The sequence below is a fragment of the Lontra canadensis genome, unplaced genomic scaffold, assembly GCF_010015895.1.
Source record: "Lontra canadensis isolate GAN:19392208 unplaced genomic scaffold, GSC_riverotter_1.0 scaffold14, whole genome shotgun sequence".
NCBI classification, from domain to species: domain Eukaryota; kingdom Metazoa; phylum Chordata; class Mammalia; order Carnivora; family Mustelidae; genus Lontra; species Lontra canadensis.
In genome coordinates this window covers 25,612,735-25,626,514 of record NW_022631008.1, presented here as the reverse complement: position 1 = coordinate 25,626,514, position 13,780 = coordinate 25,612,735, and the positions used below count along the sequence as shown (strand labels likewise).

General features: G+C 38.9%; 1 protein-coding gene across 1 annotated transcript in view; it reads right to left on the bottom strand.

The window, feature by feature from the left end:
* LOC116868158 overlaps positions 1–13,780 on the bottom strand; it is a 174,313-nt gene that overhangs the window by 124,399 nt on the left and 36,134 nt on the right. Inside the window, exon 11 of the mRNA XM_032858279.1 lies at positions 1,544–1,705. Coding sequence (XP_032714170.1) covers positions 1,544–1,705 — 162 coding nt within the window. The remainder of the gene's footprint in view (positions 1–1,543; positions 1,706–13,780) is intronic.

Genomic DNA, 13,780 nt, shown 5'->3' with positions numbered 1-13,780 from the left:
TCTTCATACCTTTGACTTTATGTATAATTTCTACAATTATATTTAGGGGTGAAAATAATAGGATTATTATGCAGATTAGGCTCACTGAAAGTCATGCCCTCTTACTTCAACTGGGCCCTCTGGCTACATGGTCATCCTTATATTCTTTTCTCCATTGGTGGCCCTGTGGCATTACCCGCAGTGACCCACCTCCTCACATGTCACTTTAACCTTCAATCTCACTAATGCAGGCATCTTCGCCCCCATCTCCTCTCTCTCTCTGAGACAGCCAGAGGCATTTACAAGCTACCACATCTTATCCTTTTGTACCTGACAATTCTATAGATCTTATTCACCTCAAGGGAAATGATGCCAGTCTTCCTTTCTCAAAATTACTCCTTCAACTAGTTTATTTTATTTTATTTATTTATTTGACAGAGAGAGATCACAAGTAGGTAGAGAGGCAGGCAGAGAGAGAGAGGAGGAAGCAGGCTCCCTGCCAAGCAGAGAGCCCAATGCAGGATTCGATCCCAGGACCCTGAGATCATGATCTGATCTCAGCCGAAGGCAGAGGCTTAACCCACTAAGCCACCCAGGCGCCCACCTTCAACTGGTTTCTTCATCCCATCCCCTCCTCTTTCCCCAGGGTCATCTGTTTCTCAAATTCACCCTTTCATATCTTCCATCTCTTCATCTCCACTGCTCATTTCTCCCAGACCATAAACAAACAATAGCAAATTATTAAAAATGTTGTTGTGCTATTGTAAAGACAAATATCCAATAGCTTTGCATAGAAATTGCCTTTCGGTGCCAAACTTCAGGCCTATCTTATGTAGTAGCTATCTAGCTGGCTTCCCTGCCTCCAGTCCCTCCCTCTTCCAATCCAACTAACACCTTGCTGCCACACCAATCTTCCTAAAAATACAAATATGTATATATCACTTCCCTTATAGGATAAAACACAAATTCCTTTTTCTGAAATTTATGGACATTCACAACTTTCCTTCTCCTCCCACTTAAAAAAACTTTTCTTCCCCATATTTCTACATGACTCACTCCACCAACCGGGCCTTGAACCCTCCACACACAGTGTCTCTTCTGCATGGTTGTTCATGCCTCCCTTCTACAATGTGCTTCCCTCTCCACCACCACTTCCCTGAGCCCCACGAGTCCCTCAAACCCAGTTCAGTTTCCTCCTCCTTCAAAAGGTTTTTCCCAGAAGAACCAACCCTAGGGGGACCACTTTGCCTCTACACACTCACACTATTTAACAATTTTCCAACCTATTTGGTGTTTAGCACTAGAATGTGTGGCTTTGCATTGGTAAATAGTGGTTAAGTATATGTCCCAGCAGCAATATCTTATATTATACCTCTTTACATTCTTCTTTTTAATCAGCAATTAATCTTTTTATTAAAAAAACAAACAAACAAACAAACCTGGCTGGGTAATGAAGCTTTTATAGAGACGGTTTCTGAAAAACTACCAAAGGTAAATTTCTAAGATCTACACAAAAGTAGCGAGTTGGACAGAAAGCCATATTGGTTATTTCTTCCTGTTGTACCTGGTAGAGATTGATGTTGCTATAAATATTCTCCCAGATGTGGTCATAGTTGCACTGATGCAAACCCTGGGAAGCCACGAAAGTTGGACGAGATGGAGCTGGCATGATTGTCTTTGCAGCGTGGTCTTGGAGCACTTGCATTACTCGCTCGGGGCTGGAAATCTCAAGTAGAATGAGAGGAAAAGGAATGGTTTGGTAAAGTGTTATTCCCTTCTATTCAGCAAAAGTTTGATCATATACATACAAATAAGAAAGAATCCCAGGCGGGGCTTTATTCAATTAAAAAATAAAAATCACACTCAAACATCATGACTCCCTTTGGTATGTCCATCCACTGAACATTGTGAATATTTAAATACACACAGCATCTCATTTAAAATTCTGCAACAACCCTCTAAACACAAAGCAGATTGTACCTCCACAAATGTTATGGCACCAATGAAAAGATATACACCCATCATTTTGGGTACAAACCCTGTTTACTATTAGGAAGCAGCCAGGAGGTGGAGGAAGAGGATGCTGGGTTGTATGAGGAAAGTACAAGCTTTGTAAGGACACAAGCCTTGGCTCGTGTCTCTGCTGGAATCCTGACTTCACCACACAGAGCAGGACAAGTCAACCTAATAAGAACACCAATGATGTCTCTCCCAGGATCGGTGCAAAAATGCCCATCATGTAGTAGGTACTGAATAAATGTTCCTTCTTCTATTCTGGAGGTAAAGGATCAAGTAATAGTCCCAGAATTGAATTTCAATGGCAGTGATACATGTAACACAGTATTTCACAAGGAAATTCAAATATCATTTAGTCCAATCCCTACCAAAACCCCAATGACATTTTTTGCAGAAATAGAAAGATTCACCCAAAAATTCATGTGAAACCTCTAAGGACACCAACTAACAATGTAATTTTGAAAAAGAAGAACAAAATTGGAGGACTCACACTTTCTGATTTCAAACCATATTACAAAGCTATAGTAATCAAAGTGGTGTGGTCCTGGAATAAATTGGGCATCTAGACCAACAGAATAGACTAGAAAGCCTAGAAATAAACCCTTGAGTATATGGTCAAATGATCTTAGACATGGATGTCAATACCATTCAACAGAGAAGGGACAGTCTCTTCAACAAATGATTCTAGGAAAACAGGATATCCACATGTAAAAAAATGAAGTTAAACCTTTATCATACACAATACACAAAAAATTAACTCATAATGGAGATTGGTGGAGCAAGATGGCAGAGGAGTAGGAGACCTAAATTTTGTCTGGTCCCATAAATTCAGCTAGATAGTTATTAAACCATTCTGAACACCTACAAACTCAACAGGAGGTCAAAGAGAATAGCAGCAATTCTATGAACAGAAAAGCAACCACTTTCTGGAAGGTAGGATGAAGTGAATCCAAGCCAATATAGAGGAAGATAGACTGTGGGGGACGGGCCACATCCTAGCAAGCAGTAGAGCAGTGGGGTACAAAATTGGAACTTTTAGAAATCTGCTGCACTGAGGAACCTTACTCCAGAGGATAAGCAGACAGGTGGTGGGGGTGGCAGATGGGAGGAGGAGACTTCGCTGGGACAATGTGGTCTCAGGATCCTCGGGGTCACAGAAAAACCAGTAGAGTGTCTGAGTACATCAAAGCTCCCAGGTATTAGAGCAGGGCAGCTGGCTGTGAAGGTGGAGTCAAGGAGTGAGCTCTCAGTTTGGGGTTACCTTAAACCATGATCTAAGGCACAGTTGGGCTACTGCTCTTCAAGCAGGAATGCCACAAGTGGCAGATCCAGAGAGACCCCCTCTTCCTCCTCCGGGAGGAGTGGCGTGGGAGTGCAAGGCAGGAATCTGCTGGGTTAGGAGACTCCAAATGGTGCTGTGCACCAGAGATAGAAATGCTCAGTCACAGGCCAGGCGAGCTCAGAGTATGGCTGGAGACAAAGGAGATAGGAGGGATTGACCGCTTTTCTCTGAGGACACACTGAAGAGTGGGGCCCTGAGCTCTCAGCAACTAAAGGGCCAGAGATTGGGCGGCCACCATCTTCATTCTCCTCCTCCCAAGCTGTACAGAAAGTGTTCAGGGAACAAAAGTTTCCGATAGCAAAACCCGAGGAGATTCTTAGCCTGGCCACTGGGAAGGATGATGCAATTCTTCCTTGGGCAAAGACATTTGAGAATCACTGCAACAGGGCCCTCCCAGAGAAGATCAGCAAGAACATCCAGCCAAGACCAAGTTCACCGATCAATAAGAACTGTGGAACTCCAGTGCTAGGGAAATACAGCACATAAAATTCATGGCTTTTTTCCTGGTTCTTTAGTCTTCAGAGTTAAACTTTTTAAAATTTTCATTTTTTTTTTCTATTTTTCTTTTTTTAAAATTTTCCTCTTTCCTATTTTAACCTATTTTATCTCATCAATACCTTTTTAAAAATCTTTTTAAATTTTCATTGTTATAGTCATATTCTATCCCTTCACTGTATTTAAACTTATTTTTTGTATGCATATAAGTTTTTCTTTAAAATTTTGGGATACATTTTCTTCTAACAGACCAAAATATACCCAAAATCTAGCAAACGGCTTTTTCTTGTCTCCCACCTGATCACCTTCTCTCCCTTTTTTTTTCCTTTTTTCAACCAACTTCTTATCAATTCCTTTTTTATTTTATTTTTTTAAGATTTTATTTTTATTTATTTATTTGACAGAGTGAGAGCAGGAACACAAGCAGGGGGAGGAGGAGAGGAAGAAACAGGCTTCCCACTGAGCAGCAAGCCCAATGCAGGGCTCGATCCCAGGACCCCAGGATCATGACCCGGCCAAAGGCAGACATTCAATGACTGAGCCACCCAGATGCCATTCAATTCCTTTTTAAAAATCTTTTTAAATGTTCATCTCTACAGTCATATTACATCCTTTCATCATGTGTGTGTGTGTGTGTGTGTGTGTATTCTTCCTTTCTTTCTTTAAAAATTTGGGAGGCAGTTTCTTCTAACAGATGAAAATACACCCAAAATCAAAATCAAGTGTGTGGCTCTGTTCTATTCATCAGTCTAATCATATTTTTTTAAAGATTTTATTTATTTATTTGACAGATAGAGAGATCACAAGCAGGCAGAGGCAAGAAGAGAGAGAGGGGGAAGCAGGCTCCCTGCTGAGCAGAGAGCCCAGTGCAGGGCTCAATCCCAGGACCCTGAGATCATGACCTGAGCTGAAGGCAGAGGTCTTAACCCACTGAGCCACGCAGGCGTCCCTCTAATCATATTTTTTATTGCTTTCTTTTCTCCTCAGTTTTAGGTCTCTTCTGATTTGGTTAGTGTATATTTTCCTGGGGTCATTGTTACCTTTCAGCATTTTGTTTTTTCATTCATCTTTTCTTCTCTGAACAAAATGACAAGGCAGAAAAACTCACTCTCCAAAAAAGAACATGAGGCAGTAGCAATGGCTGTGGACCTAATTAATACAGACATCAGTAAGATGTCAGAACTACAGCTCAGAATTACAATTATTAAGATGATAACTGGGCTTGAAAAAAGCATGGAAGATACTAGAGAATCCTTTTCTGGAGAAATAAAATCCCTTTCTGGAGAAGTAAAAGGATTAAAATCTAACCAAGTTGGAATTTAAAAAGCTATTAACGAGGTGCAATAAAAAATGGAGGCTCTTACTGCTAGGATAAATGAGGCAGAAGAGAGAATTAGTGATATAGAAGACCAAATGATGGAGAATAAAGAAGCTGAGGAAAAGAAAGATAAATAACTACTGGATCACCAGGGGAGAATTTGAGAGATAAGTGATACCATAAGATGAAACAATATTAGAATAATTGGGATCCTAGAAGAAGAAGAAGGGGGGGGGGCAGAAGGTATATTGGAGCAAATTATAGCAGAGAACTTCCCTCGTTTGGGGAAGGAAACAAGTATCAAAATCCAGGAGGCAGAGAGAACGCCCCTCAAAAATCAATAAAAATAGGTCCACACCCTGCCATCTAATAGTAAAACTTACAAGTCTCAGGGACAAAGAGAAAATCCTAAAAGCAGCTCAGGACAAGAGATCTGTAACCTATAATGGTAGAAATATTAGATTGGCAGCAGACCTAGTCACAGAGACCTGGCAGGCCAGAAAGGACTGGCATGATATATTCAGAGCACTAAACAACAACAACAACAAAAATATGCTGCCAAGAATACTATATATAGCTAGGCTGTCACTGAAAATAGAAGGGGAGATAAAAAGCTTCCAGGACAAACAAAAACTAAAAGAAGTTGCAAACACCAAACCAGTCCTACAGGAAATATTAAAGGGGTCCTCTAAGCAAAGAGAGAGCCTAAAAGTAACAGAGCAGAGGGGCACCTTGGTGGCTCAGTGGGTTAAAGCCTCTCCCTTCAGCTCGGGTCATGATCTTAGGGTCCTGGGATCAAGCCCCATATCGGGCTCTCTGCTCAGCAGGGAGCCTGCTTCCCCTTCCTCTCTCTCTGCCTGCCTTTCTGCCTGCTTCCTCCTCTCTCTCTGCCTGCCTCTCTGCCTACTTGTGATCTCTCTCTCTGTCAAATAAATAAATGAAAAGAAAATTAAAAAATAATAATAATAAAAGTAACAGACCAGAAAGGAACAGAGACAATATACAGTAACAGTTAGAGGCAATACAATGGCCCTAAATTCATATCTTTTAATGGTTACCCTGAATGTAAATGGCTAAATGACCCACTCAAAAGACGCAGGGTATCAAAATGGGTGAAAAAACAAGACCCATAAATATGCTATCTGCAAGAAACTCATTTTAGATGCGAAGACATCTCCAGATTTAAATTGACGGGGTGGAAAACAATTTACTGTGCTAATGGACATCAAAAGAAAGCTGGGGTGGCAATCCTTATATCAGATAAATTAGATTTTAAGCCAAAGACTATAGTAAGATTTGAGGAAGGACATTATACCATCCTTAAAGTGTCCATCCAACAAGAAGATCTAATAATTTTAAATATCTATGCTCCTAACACAGGAGCAGCCAACTATATAAACCAATTAATAACAAAAATCAAAGAAACACATTGACAATAATACAATACTAATAGGGGAATTTAACAACCCCCTCACTGAAATGGAAAGATCATCCAAGCAAAAGATCAACAAGGAAATAAAGGCCTTGAATGACACACTGGACCAGATGGACATCACAGATATATTCAGAACATTCCATCCCAAAGCAACAGAATACACATTCTTCTCTAGTGCACATGGAACATTCTCCAGAACAGAACACATCCTGGGTCACAAATCATGTCTCAATAGGTACCAAAAGATGTATATGTAGGGATCATTCCCTATATATTTTCAGACCACGGTGCTTTGAAACTAGAACTCAACCACAACAGGAAAGTTGGAAAGAACTCAAATACATGGAGGATAAAGACCATCTTACTAAAGAATGAATGGTACACCAGGAAATTAAAGACTAATATTTAAAAATTCATAGAAACAAATGAAAATGAAAACACAACATCCCAAAATCTTTGGGATGCAGCAAAGGTGGTCCTGAGAGGAAAGTATATAACAATACAAGTCTTTATCAAGAAACAAGAAAGGTCTCAAATACACAACCTAACCCTACACCTAAAGGAGCTGAAGAAAGAACAGTAAAGAAACCCTAAACTCAGCAGGAGAAGAGAAATAATAAAGATCAGAGCAGAAACGTGGAGATTCACAGACCTGTACCCCTGGGGGAAAAAATATATATATATATATGTTTATAAAAAATAAAATTATAAAAAAAAAAAAATCAGAGCAGAAATCAATGAAATAGAAACTAAAAGAACAGTAGAACAGATCAACAAAACTAGGAGCTGGATCTTTGATAAATCAATCAATCTTTGATTGATAAATTAATAAGATTGATAAATCCCTTATCAAAAAGAAAAGAGAAAGGACCCAAATTAATAAAATCATCAATGAAAAAGGAGAGATCACAACCAATACCAAAGATACACAAACAATTATAAGATCATATTACGAGCAACTCTACACCAGCAAATTTGACAATCTGGAAAAAATGGATGTGCTCCTAGAGATGTATAAACTACCAAAACTGACCCAGAAAGAAATAGAAAATCTGAACAGACCCATAACCAATAAGGAGATTGAAGCAGTCATCAAAAATCTCCCAAGAAACAAGAGCCCAGGGCCAGATGTCTTCCCAGGGGAATTCTACCAAACATTTAAAGAAGAATTAGTACGTATTCTCCTGAAACTGTTCCAAAAAATAGAAATGGAAGGAAAACTTCCAAACTCATTTTTATGAGGCAAGCATTACTTTGATCCCCAAAGCAGACAAAGACCCCATCAAAAAGGAAAATTATAGACCAATATCCTTGATGAACATGGATGCAAAAATTCTCACCAAAATGCTAGCCAATATGGTCCAACATTAAAAAGGATTATTCACCACAACCAAGTGGGATTTATTCCTGGGCTACAAGGTTGGTTCAACACCCACAAATCAATCAATGTGATACAATATATTAATAAAAGAAAGAACAAGAACCATATGATACTCTCAATAGAGGCTGAAAAAGCATTTGACAAAGTACAGCATCCTTTCCTGATCAAAACTCTTCACAGTGTAGGGATAGAGGGTACATACCTCGATATTATCAAAGCCATCTGTGAAAACCCACAGCGAATATCATTCTCAATGGGGAAAAACTGAGAGCTTTTCCTGTAAGGTCAAGAACATGGCAGAGGTGTCTACTATCACCACTGCTATTCAACATAGTTCTAGAGGTCCTAGCCTCAGCAATCAGACAACAAAAAGAAATAAAAACATCCGAATCAGCAAAGAAGAAGTCAAACTCTCACTCTTTGCAGATATGATACTTTATGTGGAAAACCCAAAAGACTCCACTCCAAAACTGCTAGAACTCATACAGGAATTCAGTAAAGTGTCAGAATAAAAAATCAATGCTCAGCAATGTCCACAATATGGAAAGAACCTAGATGTCCATCAAAAGATGAATGGATAAAGAGGATGTGGTATATATATATATATATATATATATATATATATATATATATGAATACTATACAGTCATCAAAAGAAATGCAATCTTGCCATTTGCAATGATGTGGATGGAACTAGAGGGTATTGTGCTGAGTGAAATAAGTCAATCAGAAAAAGACAATTAACAATGATCTCCCTGATATGAGGAATTTGAGAGGCAGGGTGGGGCATATGGGGGGGTAGGGAAGGAAAAAAATGAAATACGACAGGATCGGGAGGGAGACAAACCATTAGAGACTCTTAATCTCACAAAACAAACTGAGGGTTGCTGGGGGGAGGGGGTATGGAGAGGCTGGTTGGGTTATGGACATTGGGGAGGGTATGTGATATGGCGAATGCTGTGAAATGCATAAGTCTGATGATTCACAGACCTGTACCCCTGAGGCAAATAATATATTATATGTTAATAAAAATAATTAATTTTAAAAAATAAATAAAATGAAATCAATTCTCAGAAATCAGTTGCATTTCTATACACCAACAGCAAGACAGAAGAAAGAGAAATTAAGGAGTTGATCCCATTTATAATTGCACCCAAAACCATAAGATACCTAGGAATAAATCTAACCAAAGAGGCAAAGAATCTATACTCAGTAAACTATAGAACACTCATGAAAGAAATTGAGGAAGACACAAAGAAATGGAAAACATTCTGTGCTCATGGATTGGAAGAACAAATATTGTGAAAATGTCTATGCCACCTAGAGCAATCTACACATTTAATGCAATCCCTATCAAAATATCATCAACTTTGTGGAGCATAACAAATAGCATGGAGGACAAGGGGAGATGGAGAGGAGAAGGGAGTTGAGGGAAATTGGAAGGGGAGGTGAACCATGAGAGACTATGGACTCTGAAAAACAATCTGAGGGTTTTGAAGGGGCGGGGGTTGGGGGGTTGGGGGATCCAGGTGGCGGGTATTGTAGAGGTCACGGATTGCATGGAGCACTGGGTGTGGTGCAAAAAAAATGAATACTGTTATGCTGAAAAAATAAAAAAATTAAAAAATATATCATCAACTTTCTTCAAAGAAATGGAACAAATAATCCTAAAATTTATATGGGACCAGAAAAGACCCTGAATACCCAGGAATGTTGAAAAAGAAAACTAAAGTTGGTGGCATCAGAATTCCAGACTTCAAGCTCTATTACAAAGCTGTAATCATCAAAACAGTATGGTAATGGCACAAAAACAGACACAGAGATCAATGCAACAGAATAGAGAGCCCAGAAATGGACCCAACAAAGGGAGGACCTGCTTCAACAAAGCAGGAAAGAATGTCCAATGGAGAAAGATCGTCTTTTCAACAAATGATGTTGGGAAAATGGGACAGCCACATGCAGAATGAAACTAGACCATTTCCTTAAGCCACACACAAAATGACTCAAAATGGATGAAAGACCTCAATGTGAGAGAGAAATCCACCAATATCCTTGAGGAGAACTCAGGCAGCAACTTCCTCGACCTCAGCCGTAGCAACTTCTTCCTAGAAACATCGCCAAAGGTAAGGGAAGCAAGGGCAAAAATGAACTATTGGGACTTCATCAAGATAAAAATCTTTTGTAAAGCAAAGGAAACAGTCAACAAAACCAAAAGACAACCAAGGGAACGGGAGAAGATATTTGCAAATGGCATATAAGATAAAGGGCTTGTATCCAAAATCTATAAAGAACTTATCAAACTCAACACCCAAAGAACAAACAATCCAATCAAAAAACAGGCTTAAGACATGAACAGACATTTCTGCAAAAAATACATTCAAATGGCCAACAGACACATGAAAAAGTGTTCAACATCACTCAGCATCAGGGAAATACAAATTAAAACCACAGTGAGATACCACCTCACACCAGTCAGAATGGCTAAAATTAACCAGTCAGGCAATGATAGGTATTGATGAGGATGTGGAGAAAGGGGAACCCTCTTACACTGTTGGTGGGAATGCAAGCTGGTGCGGCCACTCTGGAAGACAGTAAGCAGGTTCCTCAAAAAGTTGAAGATAGAGCTGCCCTACGATCCAGCAATTGCACTATTGGGTATTTACCCTAAATATACAAATGTAGTGATCCTAAGGGGCATCTGCACCCCAATGTTTATAGCAGTAGTGTCCACAATAGCCAAACTGTGGAAAGAGTCTAGATCTCCATCAATAGATGAATGGATAAGGAAGATAATATATATATATATAATGGAATACTACACAGCCATCAAAAAAACCAAAAATCTTGCCTTTTACAACAATGTGGATGAACTAGAGAGTTTTATGCTTAGTGAAATATGTCAATCAGAGAAAGACAATTATCATATGATCTCACTGATATGAGGAATTTGAGAAACAAGACAGAGGATCATAGGGGAAGGGAGGCAAAAATAAAACAAGATGAAACCAGAGAGGGAGACAAACCATAAGAGACTCTTAATCTCAGGAAACAAACTAGGTTGCTGGAAGGGAGGGAGGTGGGAGGGATGGGGCGGCTGGATGATGGACATTGGGGAGGGTATGTGCTATGGTGAATGCTGTGAACTGTGTAAGACTGACAGTTCACAGACCTGTACCCCTGAAACAAATAATACATTATATGTTAATTTAAAAAAAGAAAATAAAAGAAAAAAATTAACTCACAATCAATTAAGGATGGTAACATAAGACCTAAAACTATAAAACTCTTAGACAAAAACAGGGGAAAATCTTCATAACATTAAATTTGGTAATGATTTCTTGGATATGACACCAAAACACGGGCAAAAAAAAAAAAAAGAGGCAAAAGTAGATAAATGTTACTACCTAAAACTTTAAAACTTCTGTGCATGAAAGGACACAATTAACAAAGTGAAAATCAGCCCACGGAAAGAGAGAATATATTTGTAAATCATACATCTGATAAGGGGTTAATATCCAGAATATATAAAGAACTCCTACAGCACAACAACAATTAAAATCAAATAACTCAATTAAAAAATGGGCAAAGGACTTCTACAGACATTTTTCTAAATATGATATACAAATGACTGATAAACATATCAAGACTCTCAAAATCACTAATCATCAGAGAAATGCAAAGCAAAACCAAAATGAGATTATCACCTCATCCATTAGGATGGCTAGTAACAAGAAGAAGAAGGAGGAGGTGAAGGAAGAGAAGGAAGAAAGGTATGGAAGAAGAGAGGGAGAGAGAGAGGGCGGGAGAGAGGGAAGAAGGAAGAAAGGAAGGAAGGGAGGAAGGAAGGAAGGAAAGAAAGGAAGGGAGGAAAGAAGGAAGGAAGAAAATAACAAGGGCTGTTGAGAATTCAGAGAAATTGGAACCCTACCAGACAAAGCTGATAGTATTGTCAAATGCTGCACCTGCTATGGAAAATAGTATGGAGGTTCCTCAAAAAAATTAAAACAGAATTACCTTATGATCCAGCAATTCTATTCCTGGGTTTATACCCAAAAGAACTGAAAGCAGGATTTCAAAAAAGTATTTACATATCCATGTCCATAGCAGCATTATTCACAATAGTCATGAGGCGGAAGCAACCCAAACATCCATCAACAGACAGATTTTCAAAAAACATGATGGATATACATAAGGGAATATTATTCAGCCTTAAAAAGGAAGGAAATTCTGATATATCCTACAACATGGGTGAACCTGGGTGAGTAAAAGAAGTCAGTCATAAAAATACAAATACTGTCTGATTTCACTAATAGGTGGTACCTAGAGCAGTCAAACTCATAGAGACAGAAATTAGACTGGTAGTCGTCAGGGACTAAAGGGGGGGAAGAATGAGGAGTTATTGTTTAATGGGTAAACAGTTTCAGTCTGCTGGATATAGAGTTCTGGTGATGGATGGTGGTGATGATTACCCAACAATATGGATATACTAAACGGCACTGAACTGTACACTTTAAAAATAGTTAAAATATGGGGTGCCTGAGTGGTTCAGTGGGTTAAAGCCTCTGCCTTTGGCTCAGGTCATGATCCCAGGGTCCTGGGATCGAGCCCCGCATCGGGTTCTCTCTGCTCAGCAGGGAGCCTGCTTCCCCCTCTCTCTCTGCCTGCCTCTCTGCCTACTTGTGATCTCTCTCTGTCAAATAAATAAATAAAATCTTTTAAAAAAATTAAAAATAGTTAAAATAGTAAAATTCATGGTTTATGTATTTTACCACCATTTAAGAAAAGAGGCAGAAAATAATATAAAGAGGTCCCATGTACTCTTCACTCCATTTCCCCCAATGTTAACATTTTGCAAAACCATAGCACAGTATCACAACTTGGATATTGAGTTTGATATAGTCAACTCATAGAAGAGATCCATCACCACAAGGATCCCTTGTGTTGCTCTTTTAGAGCCATTCTCCTTTCCCTTCCTCACCAGTCTCCCCTACAATCTACTCATCTGTCTTTATTTCTCTTAGTCATTTCAAGAGCATTGTATAAATGAACTCATACACTCTTTATGGGACTGACTTTTTTTCACTCCTATAGTTATCTGGAGATGCATCCAGGTTCTGGGGTATATCACTAGTTTGTTGTTGTTTTTTTTGTTTGTTTGTTTTGTTTTGTTTTGTTTTTGTTTTGTTTTGTTTTGTTTTTTTACAGCTGACTGGTATTCCGTGGTATGGGATATACCACGATTAATTTATTTACCCATTGAAAGACATCTGTGGTGTTTCCAGTTAGGGGCTATTGAGAATAAAGCTGATAAAATGTTCTTGAAAAAAAAAAAGGGAGAGGAAATCTGGTCACATGCAACCACATGGATAGATCTTGAGGACATTGTCCTAAGTGAAATAAGCCAGTCACCAAAAGACTAATACTGTATGAGTCCATTTATATGAGGTGTGTAAAGGTGGTAAAATTCAGAAACAGAAAGTAGAATGGTGGTTTCTAGGGACTATGGGGAGGAGGAAGTTGGGAACTGTTGTTTAATAGGTACAGAATTTCAGTTTGGCAAGATGAAAAAGTTCCAGTACATCTGTTTCATGACAGTGTGAAAATACTGAACACCACTGAATTGTGCACTTAAAATGATTAAGATGAGAAAATTTTATCCCATGTGCTTTTTGCCACAACTAAATAAGATAATTTCATCCAGTATTTTTGTTTCAAAGATGAGGAAACAAACTCATGGAGGTTGTGGGGCTAGACTGATACCACATAGAGACTTAGTGCCAAAGCTGGAACAATTGTTACTTTCTACTGAAAATT